Source organism: Diorhabda carinulata, chromosome X (genome assembly GCF_026250575.1).
Source record: "Diorhabda carinulata isolate Delta chromosome X, icDioCari1.1, whole genome shotgun sequence".
Lineage (NCBI taxonomy): Eukaryota > Metazoa > Arthropoda > Insecta > Coleoptera > Chrysomelidae > Diorhabda > Diorhabda carinulata.
Window position 1 is genome coordinate 1,319,280 of NC_079472.1, and position 22,592 is coordinate 1,341,871.

General features: G+C 32.5%; 1 protein-coding gene across 1 annotated transcript in view; it reads left to right on the forward strand.

The window, feature by feature from the left end:
- LOC130902706 (carbonic anhydrase-related protein 10) overlaps positions 1 to 22,592 on the forward strand; it is a 220,591-nt gene that overhangs the window by 167,294 nt on the left and 30,705 nt on the right. Inside the window, exons 6-8 of the mRNA XM_057814965.1 lie at positions 14,330 to 14,425; positions 20,788 to 20,854; positions 21,008 to 21,162. Of these exons, the coding sequence (XP_057670948.1) occupies positions 14,330 to 14,425; positions 20,788 to 20,854; positions 21,008 to 21,162 (318 nt within the window). The remainder of the gene's footprint in view (positions 1 to 14,329; positions 14,426 to 20,787; positions 20,855 to 21,007; positions 21,163 to 22,592) is intronic.

Here is a 22,592-nt window from a genome sequence, read left to right on the forward strand (position 1 = left end):
ATTATGAGTACAAATAGCGTAAAACCCATAGAAAACGAGATATTTGCCAAAAATTTTAAAAAATCGATTCGTATATAACCTAACAACATTCAGGAGGACTACGCGCTCTATCTCTAAAACAGCTCAACGTATAAAGAAATATTACATACAAAAGTTGTAGAGAAATAAATTCTCTACAATATTTATAAGGAATACAAATAGCGTAAAACCCATAGGAAACGAGATATTTGCACAAAATATGAAAAAAATCGATTCGTATATAACCTAACTAAACCTTCAGGAGGACTACGCCCTCTATCTCTAAAACGGCTCAACGTATAAAAAAATGTTACATACAAAAGTTGTGGAGAATTAAATTCTCTACAATATTTATAAGGAATACAAATAGCGTAAAACCCATAGGAAACGAGATATTTGCACAAAATATGAAAAAAATCGATTCGTATATAACCTGACTTGTTCTTCAGGAGGACTACGCCCTCTATCTCTAAAACGACTTAACGCATAAAAAAATGTTAAATAAAAAAGTTGTAGAGAATTGAATTCTCTACAATATTGATTATGAGTACAAATAGCGTAAAACCCATAGAAAACGAGATATTTGCCAAAAATTTTAAAAAATCGATTCGTATATAACCTAACAACATTCAGGAGGACTACGCGCTCTATCTCTAAAACAGCTCAACGTATAAAGAAATATTACATACAAAAGTTGTAGAGAAATAAATTCTCTACAATATTTATAAGGAATACAAATAGCGTAAAACCCATAGGAAACGAGATATTTGCACAAAATATGAAAAAAATCGATTCGTATATAACCTGACTTGACCTTCAGGAGGACTACGCCCTCTATCTCTAAAATGACTTAACGCATAAAAAAATGTTAAATAAAAAAGTTGTAGAGAATTGAATTCTCTACAATATTGATTATGAGTACAAATAGCGTAAAACCCATAGAAAACGAGATATTTGCCAAAAATTTTAAAAAAATCGATTCGTATATAACCTAACTAAACCTTCAGGAGGACTACGCCCTCTATCTCTAAAACGGCTCAACGTATAAAAAAATATTACATACAAAAGTTGTAGAGAATTAAATTCTCTACAATATTTATAAGGAATACAAATAGCGTAAAACCCATAGGAAACGAGATATTTGCACAAAATATGAAAAAAATCGATTCGTATATAACCTGACTTGTTCTTCAGGAGGACTACGCCCTCTATCTCTAAAACGACTTAACGCATAAAAAAATGTTAAATAAAAAAGTTGTAGAGAATTGAATTCTCTACAATATTGATTATGAGTACAAATAGCGTAAAACCCATAGAAAACGAGATATTTGCCAAAAATTTTAAAAAATCGATTCGTATATAACCTAACAACATTCAGGAGGACTACGCGCTCTATCTCTAAAACAGCTCAACGTATAAAGAAATATTACATACAAAAGTTGTAGAGAAATAAATTCTCTACAATATTTATAAGGAATACAAATAGCGTAAAACCCATAGGAAACGAGATATTTGCACAAAATATGAAAAAAATCGATTCGTATATAACCTAACTAAACCTTCAGGAGGACTACGCCCCCTATCTCTAAAACGGCTCAACGTATAAAAAAATGTTACATACAAAAGTTGTGGAGAATTAAATTCTCTACAATATTTATAAGGAATACAAATAGCGTAAAACCCATAGGAAACGAGATATTTGCACAAAATATGAAAAAAATCGATTCGTATATAACCTAACTAAACCTTCAGGAGGACTATGCCTTCTATCTCTAAAACGGCTCAACGCATAAAAAAATGTTACATACAAAAGTTGTGGAGAATTAAATTCTCTACAATATTTATAAGGAATACAAATAGCGTAAAACCCATAGGAAACGAGATATTTGCACAAAATATGAAAAAAATCGATTCGTATATAACCTAACTAAACCTTCAGGAGGACTATACCCTCTATCTCTAAAACGGCTCAACGCATAAAAAAATGTTACATACAAAAGTTGTAGAGAATTGAATTTTCTACAATATTGATTATGAGTACAAATAGCGTAAAACCCATAGAAAACGAGATATTTGCACAAAATTTGAAAAAAATTGATTCGTATATAACCTAACTAAACCTTCAGGAGGACTACGCACTCTATCTCTAAAACGGCTCAACGTATAAAAAAATGTTACATACAAAAGTTGTGGAGAATTAAATTCTCTACAATATTTATAGGGAATACAAATAGCGTAAAACCAATAGGAAACGAGATATTTGCACAAAATATGAAAAAAATCGATTCGTATATAACCTAACAACCTTCAGGAGGACTACGCCCCCTATCTCTAAAACGGCTCAACGTATAAAAAAATGTTACATACAAAAGTTGTGGAGAATTAAATTCTCTACAATATTGATAGGAAACACAAATAGCGTAAATCCCATAGGAAACGAGATATTCGCAAAAAATGTAAAAAAAAATCGATGCGTTATTATCTAATGTAAACGGGATTGTACAACGTCGAGGTGTGTGCGTATATATGTGTGTGTGTGCGTGTTCTAATTATGTTGAACTTTGACACGAAGTAACCGATAAGTTTATTCCACCTGGCGCAAGTTAAACTAACGACTAATTCAATTTAACGATGATACAAAACTATGTAGAGACTAACTGACAGTTCGCAAATTGCATGTAATTGGTTTACTTGGGACAACCGAGCAAATTTACGAGCGGTCGAGGGAGTCGAGTGTATTTTGATATCGTTTCATCACGTGTATCGAAATCGGTTTTCGTGGAGTAATTTCATGAAAAGTATCCGATAACGATTACATCGATTATTAGTTTATTCAAATTAGGGTTATATCGAATAAACAAAAAAAAAACGAGAAAATTGTTGTACAAGATCGTATAGATTCGCCACTAATGTGGATAGAAACAGAATTTACTCGATTTACAAATAGAAAAATCGATTTTCGACCTAATTCACCGATATTTACATCGGTTTTCAATAATATATCTTTTAGTACGGACCAGAACGAATTCTACGATATATTTTCATCATAAACTCTCTAAAAAGGATTGAGAATGCAAAAAAATAATAAATCCATTGAGTCGTGATGTATACGAGACCCCAAATCTACACAAACATCATAAACTCCCCGATTAAGATCTCTGAATCATAATCAACACGTTCATCAGTTAAATTTCAAATTCAAGTGCTCGAAATGATTTTTCAAACACGATTTAGTCGGAATTCCATCACCACAACGTCGTGGTATGTTTCTGATTGAATCCCCCAGGTAATTCAAGTCCAAATCTTCACACTTCTTGTAGTTGTCTACAGCTAACTTTCGGAACTGTCTTATTCATAAATCTAGCAGTGAAACAATTTTCCCGGACTATATCAATTTTAAAATTCGAATAAAGTTGATTTTCGCGACGTTTTACTGGGCTATTGAAGATCTTTAACACTTTAAAACTGTTTTTTGTAAATTTCTAATTCAAGAATCGACAAGACAAAACTGCACGATCTAATGGCCGGCTAGATTTCCCGATTTGACTCCTCTCGATTATTTCTTATATATTTCAATAAACCAGCATGTTGTACATTTGATATTTTCTCGAAGAATGTTTGCCGTTTCGACCGGCGAGGGCTTTTTAATATTTGAAACATCTGACACGTTTTCAGTTGTATATCGGAAATATTCATGGAGTGAAACTACACGGATGATTTCTCCAAAAGAAAGAATATCCTTGGGATAATACTTCGAGTTCAAACGAACTGAATTATATATTAAAACTTTCCGGATAAATGAATTTTAAAAAAATTTATTATATAGCAGCCATTTTGATTAAAATATCGAAATTTATCGTTTATACAACTTTAATTTTTATTTTCAAACTACACCTGTATATTTCACGTACTATATAGTGGTAGTTTAAACTAAAATACATTATAAATTTGAGTTATAAATAAATAATCGTCTTCGGAGTTTCTTGAGGACGATAAATTTCAACTTAGATGTAAATCCGTGATTCCCACGACTGAATCGGGAATCTACGTGTCAAAACTTGTAATCTACAACATTAACTCGTAAATACTCGCATATTTAATATGAAATATGACGCGACGAGACTTGTCGGTGCCGCGCCGGCCGCCATCCCGTCCACAACGTTCTGGTTAACCGCGTACCATTGGAAAACAGTTAAAACAGCTGTTGATGAAACTCACCTTTATTCGATAAGTTTTTGTCGGATTTGAAAGTAAAAAATTGAGCGCAAATATTAACTAGAACATTCAATCGAAACAAAGTTTTTTCCGAGGCTTTTCGCCAACTTTGATACAAATCCAGAGAAAAATATTATCCGGCGAAATCAAAAAGCACGACGACTAGTATTGGAAAAGTTGAGTCGAGTTGAAAGGAATCAAAATATTTGCTACTCCGAGCTACTCGAAGTTAACGAAACGTTTATGATTTTGTAGAGGTGTGGACTGTCGAAAATAACGTTTATAATACCAGAAAAGATTTCGAAAACGAAGAATTGTTTTTCTAGAATTGTTTACAATAGTTTATAGTCGATTTAATCATTTTAATGTCAATTTTTTCATAACAAACATCATAAAAAGTCTTTTTTTTAACTTTTTTGACGTGGTGGTTTCATCTTAGACGAAGATCGAAGTAGATTTTGAATCTCATTGATATTGAGAGTGTCGAAAGTGTAAAAAGACACGAAGAATGTATTTGTGTTAATTTACAGTTGAAAATTGATAATCAAATATTTCAAAAACAAATTTAAAGTTTGTTCTAATTATATTTTACTTTTAGTACTAAAAAAAAACAAACTTTTCGTCACAAATACTCAAATATCCATAAACAAATCAAATATCACTCGTATATTAACTCGTTTTGCGTACGTTCATCATTCAAAATGTCAAACGTCATAATGTCAATGTCAGATTTGACATATCGCACATCGATGTTGCCATATTTCGAAATTTAAGTATTTTGGAAACTAAATTATTTCTTGCAAATGATGGAATATTTCCTTGAATTTTTCGAAATTTTCATGCCAATTAACTTCTGAAAAGGCGTAGCGAAGTGATAAACGTGTTTTCTGACTTCGTAGAACTCCTGGTTCAATTAAATTGAGTTCCAAAGTACTGATCAAATGTTAGGACATTTTTGGAGGTCACAGTTTTGAATTGAGGTACCTACATGTGATTTTAGCACGTCAAACTCTTCTTCAGGTGTAGAAAGACGTTAACCTCGAAATTTGTAAGTTGATAAAAAACTTCATCACCAAAAATCTAAATTATTTGGTACAATCTACGTCGAAAATCATAGAAAATCCACCAAAACTTCAAATATCTATAAACAAATCAAATACCACTCGTATATTAACTCGTTTTGCATACGTTCATCATTCAAAATGTCAAACGTCATGATGTCAATGTCAGATTTGTCATATCGCACATCGATGTTGCCATATTTCGATATTTAAATAGTAATCTTCGTATTTTGAAAACTAAATTATTTCTTGCAAATGATGGAATATTTCCTTGAATTTTTCGAAATTTTCATGCCAATTAACTTCTGAAAAGGCGTAGCGAAGTGATAAACGTGTTTTCTGACTTCGTAGAACTCCTGGTTCAATTGAATTGAGTTCTAAAGTACTGATCAAATGTTTGGACATTTTTGGAGGTCACAGTTTTGAATTGAGGTACCTCCATGTGATTTTAGCACGTCAAACTCTTCTTCAGGTGTAGAAAGACGTTAACCTCGAAATTTATAAGTTGATAAAAAACTTCATCACCAAAAATCTAAATTATTTGGTACAATCTACGTCGAAAATCATAGAAAATCCACCAAAATTTCAAATATCTATAAACAAATCAAATACCACTCGTATATTAACTCGTTTTGCGTACGTTCATCATTCAAAATGTCAAACGTCATGTTGTCAATGTCAGATTTGACATATTGCACATCGATGTTGCCATATTTCGATATTTAAATAGTAATCTTCGTATTTTGAAAACTAAATTATTTCTTGCAAATGATGGAATATTTCCTTGAATTTTTCGAAATTTTCATGCCAATTAACTTCTGAAAAGGCGTAGCGAAGTGATAAACGTGTTTTCTGACTTCGTAGAATTCCTGGTTCAATTAAATTGAGTTCCAAAGTACTGATCAAATGTTAGGACATTTTTGGAGGTCACAGTTTTGAATTGAGGTACCTACATGTGATTTTAGCACGTCAAACTCTTCTTCAGGTGTAGAAAGACGTTAACCTCGAAATTTATAAGTTGATAAAAAACTTCATCACCAAAAATCTAAATTATTTGGTACAATCTACGTCGAAAATCATAGAAAATCCACCAAAATTTCAAATATCTATAAACAAATCAAATACCACTCGTATATTAACTCGTTTTGCGTACGTTCATCATTCAAAATGTCAAACGTCATGTTGTCAATGTCAGATTTGACATATCGCACATCGATGTTGCCATATCTCGCATATTAAGTAGCAACAGATGGCGCTTTAAGTGACGCTTCAAAAGTTTGTTGATTTAAACGTGATTGTACAGACACCGATGATGGTGAACGTTCTGGGGTGATCCAATTAAGAAGATTTCTGTGGAAAACATCAAAAAATTTTTCGTAAATTCCCATCTCTATACAGATAACGTTCGCTGAAGATAAATAAAATTTTATTTCGACGATTCAAAGACAATCTGTGAATATATGATGACACGGATGATCGAATGGAATTTATTTTTATGTTTTTAGGGGATTTTCTCACGATTTTATCAATAACTTGACTCGCAGATAAATTTTCAAATCAAAATTTCGCATAGATTGATATATGATCTTAATCTTACCAAAACAGTTATTTGAGTTATTAGTTGACCTGCAGGACGTTCTTAATTGATATTTGCGGCCTTACGGCCGCAATTGGAATCCTGCAGATAACCGGCTTTAATTAATGCTCGTTCAGAATGCATTCCATGTGAATCGTAGGGAATTTCAGTTTCAGAATTCTGCACGGTTGCATTGGTTGTCTCTTTACGGAATTACTGACGTGAAAATTCTTCGTCGGACGCAAAATGGCGATTATTTAGACTCGCTTTTATGTTGGACTCTCCGTTTGTTTTACGTAGATAAGTTTCCGTTTGTATATTCGACGGTTTCGTCTCGAATCAGGTTATTTCCATCGAGATATTTGATGAAAAGCTCGGAAAATTTCACATTGGACCTTATAACAAACATCGAACGAATTCCGCGCGCGCGCGCCTTCGCCAATTTTTCAATTTCAATACATCTAGGCAGGACCGGCTCTAGATAATCAAAAAGCGTCCAAGGAAATCAAATATAGAAAAGTTTAGAATAAAGAGAAGTTCGAATAAAGAACCAGACGAGAAAAATAAATAGTATTCAATATTACAGTGAAAGTAATTACGAGGGGAAGTCGTACTTTCAATTAATTTTTTCGTTTCCGTTTTCTCCATTTTTGATTTGATAATTTACTCTAACTAATTATAATAATCGTCAATGTACGAGGTTTGGTTTATAAGAATTTGAGCTTATAAATATCGTATTAGAGTTTATATTTTATAATACAGGATGGAGCAAAGAAATAAACGATGTATACGCCTCTTAAACTTGATTCAGGAAGTTGGGAATTCATTCAGGAGGTTGAGAATTCATTCAGGAAGTAGAGAATTCATTCAGAAAGTTGAGAGTTGATTCAGGAGGTTGAGAGTTGATTCAAGAAGTTGGGAATTCATTCAGAAAGTAGAGAATTCATTCAGGAAGTTGGGAATTCATTCAGGAGATTTAGAATTCATTCAGGAGGTTGAGAATTCATTTAGGAAGTAGATAATTCATTCAGGAGGTTGATAATTGATTCAGAAAGTGGAGAATTCATTCAGAAAGTAGAGATTTCATTCAGGAGGTTGAGAATTGATTTAGGAATTTGAGAATTCATTCAGGAGATTGATAATTGATTTAGGAAGTGGAGAATTCATTCAGGAAGGAGAGAATTGATACAGGAATTTGGGAATTGATTCAGGAATTTGAGAATTCATTTAGAAAGTAGAGATTTCATTCAGGAGGTTGATAATTGATTCAGGAATTTGAAAATTCATTCAGGAAGTAGAGAATTGATACAGGAATTTGGGAATTGATTCAGGAATTTGAGAATTCATTCAGAAAGTAGAGAATTCATTCAGGAGGTTGAGAATTGATTTAGGAATTTGAGAATTCATTCAGGAGATTGATAATTGATTTAGGAAGTGGAGAATTCATTCAGGAAGGAGAGAATTGATACAGGAATTTGGGAATTGATTCAGGAATTTGAGAATTCATTTAGAAAGTAGAGATTTCATTCAGGAGGTTGATAATTGATTCAGGAATTTGAAAATTCATTCAGGAAGTAGAGAATTGATACAGGAATTTGGGAATTGATTCAGGAATTTGAGAATTCATTCAGAAAGTAGAGAATTCATTCAGGAGGTTGATAATTGATTCAGGAATTTGAAAATTCATTCAGGAAGTAGAGAATTGATACAGGAATTTGGGAATTGATTCAGGAATTTGAGAATTCATTCAGAAAGTAGAGAATTGATACAGGAATTTGGGAATTGATTCAGGAATTTGAGAATTCATTCAGAAAGTAGAGAATTCATTCAGGAGGTTGAGAATTGATTCAGGAATTTGAGAATTCATTCAGGAAGTAGAGAATTGATGCAGGAATTTGGGAATTCATTCAGGAGATTGAGAATTGATTCAGGAATTTGAAAATTCATTCAGGAAGTAGAGAATTGATACAGGAATTTGGGAATTGATTCAGGAATTTGAGAATTCATTCAGGAAGTAGAGAATTGATACAGGAATTTGGGAATTGATTCAGGAATTTGAGAATTCATTCAGAAAGTAGAGAATTCATTCAGGAGGTTGAGAATTGATTCAGGAATTTGAGAATTCATTCAGGAAGTAGAGAATTGATACAGGAATTTGGGAATTGATTCAGGAATTTGAGAATTCATTCAGAAAGTAGAGAATTCATTCAGGAGGTTGAGAATTGATTCAGGAATTTGAGAATTCATTCAGGAAGTAGAGAATTCATTTAGAAAGTAGAGAATTCATTCAGGAGGTTGAGAATTGATTCAGGAATTTGAAAATTCATTCAGGAAGTAGAGAATTGATACAGGAATTTGGGAATTGATTCAGGAATTTGAGAATTCATTCAGAAAGTAGAGAATTCATTCAGGAGGTTGAGAATTGATTCAGGAATTTGAGAATTCATTCAGGAAGTAGAGAATTGATACAGGAATTTGGGAATTGATTCAGGAATTTGAGAATTCATTCAGAAAGTAGAGAATTCATTCAGGAGGTTGAGAATTGATTCAGGAATTTGAGAATTCATTCAGGAAGTAGAGAATTGATGCAGGAATTTGGGAATTCATTCAGGAGATTGAGAATTGATTCAGGAATTTGAGAATTCATTCAGGAAGTAGAGAATTGATGCAGGAATTTGGGAATTCATTCAGGAGGTTGAGAATTGATTCAGGAATTTGAGAATTCATTCAGGAAGTAGAGAATTGATACAGGAATTTGGGAATTGATGCAGGAATTTGAGAATTCATTCAGAAAGTAGAGAATTCATTCAGGAGGTTGAGAATTGATTCAGGAATTTGAGAATTCATTCAGGAAGTAGAGAATTGATGCAGGAATTTGGGAATTCATTCAGGAGATTGAGAATTGATTCAGGAATTTGAGAATTCATTCAGGAAGTAGAGAATTGATGCAGGAATTTGGGAATTCATTCAGGAGATTGAGAATTGATTCAGGAATTTGAGAATTCATTCAGGAAGTAGAGAATTGATACAGGAATTTGGGAATTGATTTAGGAATTTGAGAATTCATTCAGGAAGTAGAGAATTGATGCAGGAATTTGAGAATTCATTCAGAAAGTAGAGAATTCATTCAGGAGGTTGAGAATTGATTCAGGAATTTGAGAATTCATTCAGGAAGTAAAGAATTCATTCAGGACATTGAGAGTTGATTCAGGAAGTTGAGAACGTGATTTATAATTGAATAAAATGGTTCAAATGAAGATAGGATGATGAATCAATGAATGAATCTCTTCTACAACGTTTTTCTTCATCTGTAAAGATGTTATTTCCTTCTGTCACTTTCAACCCTTTCACCTCGCAGTATCACTTGAAATCGTGTTTTTTGTTTACTCTGATACAACAATGAAAATAAAACGAGTTTACAAAGTAATTTTTAGAAAAGATCTATGGTTGCAGAGAAAACGTTCTTAAAACCATAAAATCCCTTTTTCGTCGATAATTTTTCGTTTCCATTCTTTGCTTAGTTAGAAAGTTTAACAAGCAATTACCGAATTCATAAAAGCTTTTGTCAATATCATGGAAAAAGTCAGAAATTAGTTGGTTGTTTTGCTTTTAAACATGCTACAAACTTTTTTGATAAGTTTCGAGCCTCAGTTTGGTTTTGGTCGATCGATAATTCAATAATAAAAAGAAATATCAACAACTACACGATTTTTTCGATATTATTTATTCATAAAAGAGTAAAAAAAAAAATTTCGTATTCAAAATTAACGTGAAATTCAAATAAATACATTTTAAATAGATGTAAATGCAAAATATATTTTATATAGTAACATTTGAAATCCAGGTGATTATTTCGTCCAGTATTCTTGAAATTTATGGGTTCCATAAATTATTACGTCTCGAGAAACATTCTAATGAAATTCCGTACCATCTACGGCGATGGCGGAAATCGGAAATGCCGATTAACTGCTATCTCTTAGTTTTTGAATCACAATCAACTAATAGTCCCACAAGTGATTGTTAAATCAACTTGAACTGCATTCGTGGTACTCAAAAATCGCTCGAAAAACCCTTAAATCGTCCGTTTCTTTATTGGAAACCGAATCTCGGACTTAAAAACGCGATGCACGATATTCAACTACCAATTCCACGTTCAGAATTAGTTGGAGGCTCGATACTTTACAACGCAAATAGATGCACAATCATCCGCCAATTGAAATCAAAACTATAACTCGAAAACAAGCAAAGTATGACTTTTTTTTAAACTTTTAACAGTTTGTTCAAATTTGTAAACTAATTTACAGTTCAAATAATTGCGGTACGAAATTGTAATTGTAATAATTAAAAAACTGAGTGGTAATAATTTATGAAAACCTCCAAGTTTGTAACTAATTATAATTAGGGTGCAGAAAATGCAATTAGAATACGAAATGCAACAGAATGCATAAACTGCACCAACTATGAGATGAATTCTACTAAACGCGCGTGTTAAAAATTTTCTTCGTACACTTTGAAGTTTATAGATCCATAATTCAATAATTTCATTTCAGTCGAATTGTTTCGTGGGTTTACAGTCGCTTTAAACGTGAATGCTAAGTGCTAAGTTATCTAGAGAGATTTCAAATTTAAATTTCAATGTTGGATGCTTTCCGAGATGCGGTTTTCCAAACCGTAGCTAGCTAGTTTCCACCGAAATAAGCAGATCAAATACTCTTGAGGTCGAAAATCGTGAATTTCGATAAAATAAAGAGACTTCAACCGAAAAAAAAAAATTAAATACCCCTAAACAAAGATCATAGGAATGATACTTGGAATTACAAACTCAAAAAATCGTGAAATTTAAAAAAAATTGACATGTTCGTATCAAAAATTCTATACAGGATGTCCCACGACGAGTTGTATATGGCTAAATAAATATAGTACGTTTCTACGTTTGTAATTCTGTTATATTAAATAAAACACCCTGTATATTGATACATTTTTGAAAAATACGTGAAATTTTTGTAATCTTTTATCTAAAAACTTTTTTCGAAAAATGTATACTTTTTGAATTATTAATTTTTTTGTAAAAAATTTAACCCTTATAAATTATTTTTTTATGAAAAAACCCTTAAAGATATGAAAATGGTTTTTGTTCGATTGTTTTTAGTAAGGTCAGACGTATTTAAATCTATGTTGAAAAATTTCTCATTTTATACAGGGTATGTATAAAAAGTGTTCAAGTCATCTCTAAAAATTTACAGAAAACATTTAATATCTGGTTAACGGTAAGATTTAGATATAGGGAAGTATACATGAATTTGCCTAATTTTTCATCCCTGAATGCATTAAAATAGAAAAAACCGGGTGGTTCTAATAAAAAAAATAAAAAAACTTGATATTTATCAACTTAAAGTTTGAACACTTTTTACACACACCCTGTACAAAATAACAAATTTTTCAACTTAGAATCAAATACGTCTGATCTTGCTAAAAGCAACCGAACAAAAACCATTTTCATATCTTTAAGGGTTTCGTCATAAAAAAATAATTTATAAGGGTTAAATTTTTTACAAAAAAAATTAATAATTCGAAAAGTATACATTTTTCGAAAAAATTTTTTAGACAAAAGAATACAAAAATTTTACGTAGATTTCAAAAATGTATTAATATACAGGGTGTTTTATTTAAAATAACAAAGTTACAATCGACTTCCGGTATAACAGGAAGTCGGCCATCTTTGAAAATATTTTAGTTAAAAAGATCGTATTCGAAAACCCAAACGTAGAAATTTTCATGATTTTACTACAAGTATTTTGCTATATATACAGATAGTTTTAACTCGACGTGGGACACCCTGTATATTAGAAACCATTTAAGATATCAATTTATTTTTGACATAAATCAATTGGAAAAACGTGTATCTAACTCATTTTCTATACTAAACTCTTTCAATTTCATACATAAGAGATATATACGGGGTTAAAGTTAAAGTAATTTTTTTCGAAAAATGACACTATATAAATTTGAAGTTTCTACAATTTTGATATGGCAACGCTGTAATACATATTTGAAAAGGTGTATTTTCAACTATTTTGTCAAAAATTGGCTTCTGATAAGTTTATAGTGCCAAATTTAAATTTTTATTCCATTCTATTTTTTGATATTAGAATCAAAATTAAAGTCAAAAAAGTTTATTCAAAATGAATACTATTTTTTGGATTTCTTATTCCATAGACCTTGTATATATGATTAAATTTCTAAATCGACTTGACTTTAGGTCTCTTCCGTTAGAAAATCTTATTAAAAAAGAAACCCGACATAATCAGGACGATTTAGAAACTTAATAAATACGATTTCGACACATCGTAAGTATAGTTGTCAAATTTCTACGACAGAAAATTAAAAATCGAAAAGTTGCGATCGATATTGACCTCTGTAATCACCGGATTCATTCCCAATTGTTGCTCTATTAGACCTTTTTTTATTATAATTTCGACGAGACCGTACCACCTACGACACCAAAAAGGTGGTACAACAAACCAGGTGACGACTCCTGAAATATTGAAGAAAATCCATCTGTCATCTGTCAGAATATTACGTTGATGTCCTATAATGAAAAAAAACGTATAAAAAAATAATTCCTCGTACTATAATTTCGAAATTTACGTCTTTTGATGAAATGTAACACGTATATTATTTCACGTACATAAAATTTTTACTTCTTGTCATATATATATATATTCCCGTATGAAAATCTAATATCGAAAATCTCACCTTTCACACTCCCTAGTGCCCTACTGTAATCCTGAACTGAGTATCAATATTTGAGGGAGAAATAATAAAAAGGAAAATCGCCTGCTAGAGGAAAACACAAGGGTGGAAAATTCGATAAACGCCAAAGCAATAAAGTGATGATTGGAAAGATCTGTGTGAGACGATGGAAATTTCGACACACATTTTTTTTGTTACAACCAGATTTTCCCTTGTTTACATACGTCGAGAAAAAAATTCCCTTGAAATTTCCTTATCTAGACCTGGAGGACGTCTTCAAACCACATTTAGCGGAAAATCCTGATAATAATGGAGATATTCGAGTCTGGAAACGGAAAATAATCCGTGGGGGCTAAATCTGGTGAATATGCAAAGATTTTCATATCAGTTGAAAGAAAAACGTTTTCGAACATTCAAAACATCGAAATAAATTGCGAGATGACGTATTTTGGATAAATACTTCCGCAATTGGTTCAAACTAATGTAAAAGTGTATCGATTTTAATAGAGAATATTTCCAAAAACAATAAAGCCATTTCCAATTATAAATTTTCATATTTCTGTTATAAAACTTAAGTAACAACCCTCGTATACGAGTAAAAATTGTCAATTAACGTTCTGTTGGTAATTCGAGGTTATGTGTATATATTTCAGGTTAAATCGTCATTTTTCTCAGTGTAATAATGATACTATTCTTTTTGTTTCAGATCCAGATTTTCGGCTTCAACTCACAGCTTTACTCCAACTTCTCGGAGGCATTGCACAAAGCTCAAGGGATCGTAGTTATTTCTCTTCTTTTACAGGTGACTGTCTTTAATGTCTGGCCTTTTCCTCTCGGGCGATACAGCCAATTTTACGTATTATAATCATTGAATTCCGTTTTCTTTATTGTTTTCGAATTAAGTACTTTTAGTTTTATCATTTATCGTTTCAATCATGAAAAATCTAGTGCAATAGTTGATTGGAATATTTGAAAACGAGAATCTTAAGACTAAAAAGAGTTCTACAAAAAAAAGAAGAAATAAATGTTTTTTTTAATCATAGATTTAACGTAAACTTTGTTCTGGACATTTCGATGGTTTCCTTCTTAATTTTTATCACATTATATGTATGATTTGATAAATATTGTATACGAGGATGATCAAAAAAGACGCCATGTTGTTTAGTATTTGTTTGACAGCTGTCAATATCAATAGTTGAAGTTTTCAATGACTTTGTAAACATTCTCGTATTTATTAGTAATTTCATGTGATATTTATGAGAATATGACAAAAATTTCGAATATAATTTAAGTACAGATCGCTGTAGACTTTTACTACGATAAAATGTTTTACGGCTTGGCCTATAGAGGCGCGTTTAATTGCCTCGGTGTCCCCAGAGTGAAGAGCAGACGGTAAACAAGGCGCAAAAATCGATATCCATTCAGAAATTGTTGCTTCAATGCCGTTAATTATAAAAACATGTGGCGGAATGTGGGAGAAAATTTGAAAAAAAAATGTTTTTTTAATCGAAAAAAATCGACAAAATCGTCTGAATGATTTATTTCGAATGAGGTTTATTTTTGTCAACTAAGATTTTTTGTAAATCTTGTATTGAGTTTTCCAGAAAAATGCCTTTACCACATTTAATGAAGTTCCGATTGTTTTCTACAATTCTCGCCTCCATTTTTACCGCCTCTTTCCTTTTCTGAATTCCAACACTCTTTTCTTTCATAATATTTTGAAATTTTCTTTTAGTAAGTGTTTTTTGTAACCTCTAGAAGCCACAGCATCTTCTCAACCAAATTATGAAGACTCAAAACCAGAGATTCTTCTAGTAGAATCATTTTTCAACCTTACACAAGTTCAATGACAGTGCTCAATTCATTACGGCACTTCTATCTTCTTCTTTTTCGAAATTTTCCTCCAGTGAATGTTTTTTGTAGCCTCTAGAAGCCACAGCATCTTCTCAACCAAATTATGAAGACTCAAAACCAGAGATTCTTCTAGTAGAATCATTTTTCATCCTTTCACAAGTTCAATGACAGTGCTCAATTCATTACGGCACTTCTATCTTCTTCTTTTTCGAAATTTTCCTCCAGTGAATGTTTTTTGTAGCCTCTAGAAGCCACAGCATCTTCTCAACCAAATTATGAAGACTCAAAACCAGAGATTCTTCTAGTAGAATCATTTTTCATCCTTTCACAAGTTCAATGACAGTGCTCAATTCATTACGGCACTTCTATCTTCTTCTTTTTCGAAATTTTCCTCCAGTGAATGTTTTTTGTAGCCTCTAGAAGCCACAGCATCTTCTCAACCAAATTATGAAGACTCAAAACCAGAGATTCTTCTAGTAGAATCATTTTTCATCCTTTCACAAGTTCAATGACAGTGCTCAATTCATTACGGCACTTCTATCTTCTTCTTTTTCGAAATTTTCCTCCAGTGAATGTTTTTTGTAGCCTCTAGAAGCCACAGCATCTTCTCAACCAAATTATGAAGACTCAAAACCAGAGATTCTTCTAGTAGAATCATTTTTCATCCTTTCACAAGTTCAATGACAGTGCTCAATTCATTACGGCACTTCTATCTTCTTCTTTTTCGAAATTTTCCTCCAGTGAATGTTTTTTGTAGCCTCTAGAAGCCACAGCATCTTCTCAACCAAATTATGAAGACTCAAAACCAGAGATTCTTCTAGTAGAATCATTTTTCATCCTTTCACAAGTTCAATGACAGTGCTCAATTCATTACGGCACTTCTATCTTCTTCTTTTTCGAAATTTTCCTCCAGTGAATGTTTTTTGTAGCCTCTAGAAGCCACAGCATCTTCTCAACCAAATTATGAAGACTCAAAACCAGAGATTCTTCTAGTAGAATCATTTTTCATCCTTTCACAAGTTCAATGACAGTGCTCAATTCATTACGGCACTTCTATCTTCTTCTTTTTCGAAATTTTCCTCCAGTGAATGTTTTTTGTAGCCTCTAGAAGCCACAGCATCTTCTCAACCAAATTATGAAGACTCAAAACCAGAGATTCTTCTAGTAGAATCATTTTTCATCCTTTCACAAGTTCAATGACAGTGCTCAATTCATTACTGCACTTCTATCTTCTTCTTTTTCCAAAGTTTCCTCCAGTAGATGTTTTTTGTAGCCTCTAGAAGCCACAACAACTTCTCAACCAAATTATGAAGACTCAAAACCAGAGATTCTTCTAGTAGAATCATTTTTCATCCTTTCACAAGTTCAATGACAGTGCTCAATTCATTACGGCACTTCTATCTTCTTCTTTTTCGAAATTTTCCTCCAGTGAATGTTTTTTGTAGCCTCTAGAAGCCACAGCATCTTCTCAACCAAATTATGAAGACTCAAAACCAGAGATTCTTCTAGTAGAATCATTTTTCATCATTTACAAGTTCAATGACAGTGCTCAATTCATTACGGCACTTTTATCTTCTTCTTTTTCGAAATTTTCCTCCAGTAAATGTTTTTTGTAGCCTCTAGAAGTTGCTAAATCTTTTAAACCAGCTTTTGAAGACTAGAAACTGTAGATTCTGTCAATCTTTTATGGAAAATCAATTTCTTTAAAACGCTTTTCGTTTTCTTTCTTTTTATATTCACTGATGATCATTCTGCAGCTATTTCCTCAACCATAGATGCCTGAAGTATCATTCCCTAGTAAGATCTTCTTGAACCTTCTGGCGATGTCGTCCACGATGTCTCGAATCTCTTTTATCTCCTTCTATTTCGAAATTTTCTTCAAGTAAATGTTTTCCGTAGTTTCTACACCTAAACCTAGGTTTCCTTCTAATATTTCATGAATTACCACGCATTATAAAACGATCCATTTTCTTCTTTTTAATTTTCCATTCAGCTCAACTTTTGATCGTTCCTCAACCACTTTTAGTGCCCCAAATGTTAGTTCTACATCGAATCTTCCGACGACGTCGTCCATTTTCCACAAGCATCTAAAAATTTTCACTGTTTATCTCCAGAAAATCTTTGTTGTTTCAACTAGAACATCCTGTATATTTCTGTTTGAATCGCGACGTTTCATGTCATTTGGAAACAACTGGAAATTACTATACAATTCGCCATATCTTGGTTTCGTCGTCTCCACCGGTTAGAAAGACATAAAGGAGAGGTAAATGTTTCTGCAACCACAAGCGGCGCTGACGCCGCCGCCGCCGCTACCGCCCTCCTTGTTATGCAAATTGTATTGTAGTCCAACTTTTAAAACCCCCTTAAGCTGGTAGGTAATCATGCAAATTTCATCGTGTACCTGCCTCTATTATAATTGCATTTTTCATTAAGGAAAACTCAGCTGCCACTCCACAGACGTCGAAGCTTCACCCGGAAGACTTCTCCTAGGGTAGCGCAATCACAACTGTACCAAACGAATTTTCCTTGTCTCCCGATCATTAAATTCTGATTTTGTGTTTAAAAATCACGTAAAAGACTGTAAACATCAATTCAATCACTAGTTTGGATAATACCAATTTAAGGTTAGAATCGTAGATGTTTTCACTGTTCGAAAACGTATTTGTCAAACTTCAGATCGTAATGACATATTTGACATAATCAAATCAGTGTTACCATACGTCATAACTTAAAGTTTCTGTACGATTTTTTGAAATTTGGTATTTTCGATACCTTCGACATTTTGTTTTGAATTAAAAACCTTCCGATGCTGTCTGATGGATCGCGAGAGTGGATTTTTAACATCAACTGCATTTTCATCTCTTTTTTAACTTTTTTTTATCGTTTCACGTAAACTTGAGGTCTCGTAGTTTCGTATAAATTAACTCACTTTGACTTGTTGTCTATTACAAATTAAGTTTCAGAGCAAGTTGATAAAATAGTTAACAAAGGAGAATTATAAAGGAGATTTTGAATGTTGGGAGTTTTGTTTTTAAGTAGACTTCCTATTTAATTTTTTTATTATCATTTAATTTTACATTGTTTTCGAGCACGAACGTATTTAACTAATTAATCAATGTATCTATTAAGAAAAATAACGATTTTTATTAACAAAAAAACAGAAGATAAACAACTTAACCATTAAAAAGATATACGAGAGGTACTCAAGTTTAAAGTGGCAACACTGGAGGGAAAATGTCAAATCTGACATTGACATCATGAAGTTTGACATTAATGGCGGACGTATACTGAACTGGTTCTAGTTCTAGTTGTTTACAGATATTAGAAACATTAATTTTGATTAAGAAGAAACAACAATAAAGAATTAATAAGAGTTAATAAATGTGAAAGATTAGGAAGTGTACAAGGAAAGAAGTTTTTCACTCAAAATACTTGTATCACTTTATGAATATCATATTTCATACTTATAATGTTGAATTGCCTTGAGTCGTTGCGCAAATTGGTCTCTAATCGCTATGAAAACTGTTTTTTAAACATTAGCGCATCTATCGAATCATCAATAATATTGAATTGCCTCAAATCGTTGCGCAAATTGGTATCTGATCGCTAGGAAAACTGTTTTTTAAACATTAGCGCATCTATCGAATCATTAATAATGTTGAATTGCTCCAAATCGTTGCGCAAATTGGTATCTGATCGCTAGGAAAACTGTTTTTTAAACATTAGCGCATCTATCGAATCATTAATAATGTTGAATTGCTCCAAATCGTTGCGCAAATTGGTATCTGATCGCTAGGAAAACTGTTTTTCAACCATCAACGCATCTATCGAATCATTAATAATGTTGAATTTCTCCAAATCGTGCGCAAATTGGTATCTGATCGCTAGAAAAACTATTTTTTAAACATTAGCGCACCTATCGAATCATCAATAATGTTGAATTGCCTCAAATCGTTGCGCAAATTGGTATCTGATCGCTAGGAAAACTGTTTTACAAACATTAGCGCATTTATCGAATTATCAATAATGTTGAATTGCCTCAAATCGTTGCGCAAATGGGTATCTGATCGCTAGGAAAATTGTTTTTCAAACATTAGCGCATCTATGGAATCATCAATAATGTTGAATTGCCTCAAATCGTTGCGCAAATTGGTATCTGATCGCTAGGAAAATTGTTTTTCAAACATTAGCGCATCTATGGAATCATCAATAATGTTGAATTGCCTCAAATCGTTGCGCAAATTGGTATCTGATCGCTATAAAAACTGTTTTTCAAACATTAGCGCATTTATCGAATCATTAATAATGTTGAATTGCTCCAAATCGTTGCGCAAATTGGTATCTGATCGCTAGGAAAATTGTTTTTCAAACATTAGCGCATCTATGGAATCATCAATAATGTTGAATTGCCTCAAATCGTTGCGCAAATTGGTATCTGATCGCTAGGAAAACTGTTTTTCAAACATTAGCGCATTTATCGAATCATCAATAATGTTGAATTGCCTCAAATCGTTGCGCAAATTGGTATCTGATCGCTATAAAAACTGTTTTTCAAACATTAGCGCATTTATCGAATCATTAATAATGTTGAATTGCTCCAAATCGTTGCGCAAATTGGTATCTGATCGCTAGGAAAATTGTTTTTCAAACATTAGCGCATCTATGGAATCATCAATAATGTTGAATTGCCTCAAATCGTTGCGCAAATTGGTATCTGATCGCTAGGAAAACTGTTTTTCAAACATTAGCGCATTTATCGAATCATCAATAATGTTGAATTGCCTCAAATCGTTGCGCAAATTGGTATCTGATCGCTATAAAAACTGTTTTTCAAACATTAGCGCATTTATCGAATCATTAATAATGTTGAATTGCTCCAAATCGTTGCGCAAATTGGTATCTGATCGCTAGGAAAATTGTTTTTCAAACATTAGCGCATCTATGGAATCATCAATAATGTTGAATTGCCTCAAATCGTTGCGCAAATTGGTATCTGATCGCTAGGAAAACTGTTTTTCAAACATTAGCGCATTTATCGAATCATCAATAATGTTGAATTGCCTCAAATCGTTGCGCAAATTGGTATCTGATCGCTATAAAAACTGTTTTTCAAACATTAGCGCATTTATCGAATCATTAATAATGTTGAATTGCTCCAAATCGTTGCGCAAATTGGTATCTGATCACTAGGAAAACTGTTTTTCAAACATCAGCGCATTTATCGAATCATCAATAATGTTTATAGCATGTAGTAGACAGATTTTGAATTCTAAAAAACTATTTTTGTATGTAATCCTATTTTTTTTACAGTTAGGGGATTTATCCAATCCTGAATTGAGGATTTTGACCGATCAACTAGACAAAATTAGATACGGGGGTGAGTAGTATCCTTTTAACATTAAAATCATATTTTTTTGGTTCGAAAAATTCATAATCTGTTGTTTTACACTGTTTTCGGTGGTAGAACATTCACCCTTCTGGTATTTACAATGTCGATTTTGTTTATGCACGCTTCCGATGCGTTTCCCAGGGGATGAAATCGAAGTGAAACGTCTGTCAGTTCGGGGTCTACTCCCCGAAACGGACTACTACATGACGTACGACGGTTCGACGACTATGCCGGCTTGCCACGAGACAGTCACTTGGATGATTCTCAACAAACCAATTTACATCACCAAGCAACAGGTATAGTATATTTCCCTTATTTAAATCAACACCCTAGTTTTAAAAAAATCAATTTTTTGTGTATTACCGTCTATGATTTGTTTTTTATTAAATCTACATTCGAATACAACTCAAGCTTTTTGATATCTCGTCATCTGGGAACAAAAAATAATCTGAGAGGGATGAATCTGTCGGATTTCAATTCGTTAATCGGTTATTACTCTTCTGGGGAGGAGGAATCTCACCCCGAGTAGAATCTAGTTTAGATTTTATATTGTTTGGACTGAAACTTTTCGAATGTGTTCACAAATTCGTAACCTCATTTGTTGTATCACCGTTTTTAGTCTTCGTAAGTCGTACGGTCTCGTCTAAACTTTGTTACCTAACCTAACCAACTACCGCCATCTCTAGGACAGGCCAGGTACAGAAAAATTGGTGTGGGTACATTCTAGAATCGAAATTAGAAGTTTTGAAATCCCAGTTGTGTTTGGAAATGTTTTCGCATTATTTGAGATTATGCAGAAGCGGTAAAATAAGACTAGAACTAGACATAACCTAACCAAGCTTAACACAAAATGATGCTGATGAAGTTTAAAGCAAATTTGTATAAATACCCGATGGATTTTAAGGTTTTATAACGTAATTAATTAAAATTGAATAATTTATTAATGCTTTGGAAGTAACCTAATCATTATTCAGTGCTACAACCGACATTTTTCATTTGTATGAATTATTGCAATCACGATTCCGTTCAGACTTTAATTTATGGCGGATGCGAAACATGCGCTGCCGCCAAAGTTTGAAAAAAATGGAAAATCGAACATAAAAATTTTTTGTACGATAATTTCGGTATTTTTTTTGCTGGTAGTACAACCGAACGCGGATTTACGTTTTCCAAAAGTTATATCGACAAATAAATAATTCTATAAATGATTAATTGAAAATTTTTGGGAAAGTTTCGATTTAAATGTTATGACGAAAACATTTGAGTAAAAATCTACATTCAATTGTTGAGGTCGTTCAGTATTAACTATCGATTTTCTAATTGAAAGCATCGTAAAACTTTTATCGATGCCTATAAACGATATGTAATAATTATGGACGCGAAAACAGCGAGCGACATTATCCATATCTCCCCGTCCATTTCGAAACTTTCCACATTTGTTAATGTAATTTTCAGTATCAGCATAATAGATTTTATTGTAATGACGTCATTTTAACGAACCTATTTTGTCGAAAATATGATTTTCTCGACCCATTTCAACTGACGATCACCATCGATGACATTTTTTATCATAAAACAACCAGTATCTTCATCAAATGGATATATTATTTTGTTTTTTCTTTGTTGGGACTTCTTGGACTATCCTCGTATAAAATAGTCCTCGCAAATTCCCCAATACTGGGCGAAACTATTTATAAAACCGATCAAGTGAGATTTCCTGTCTCAA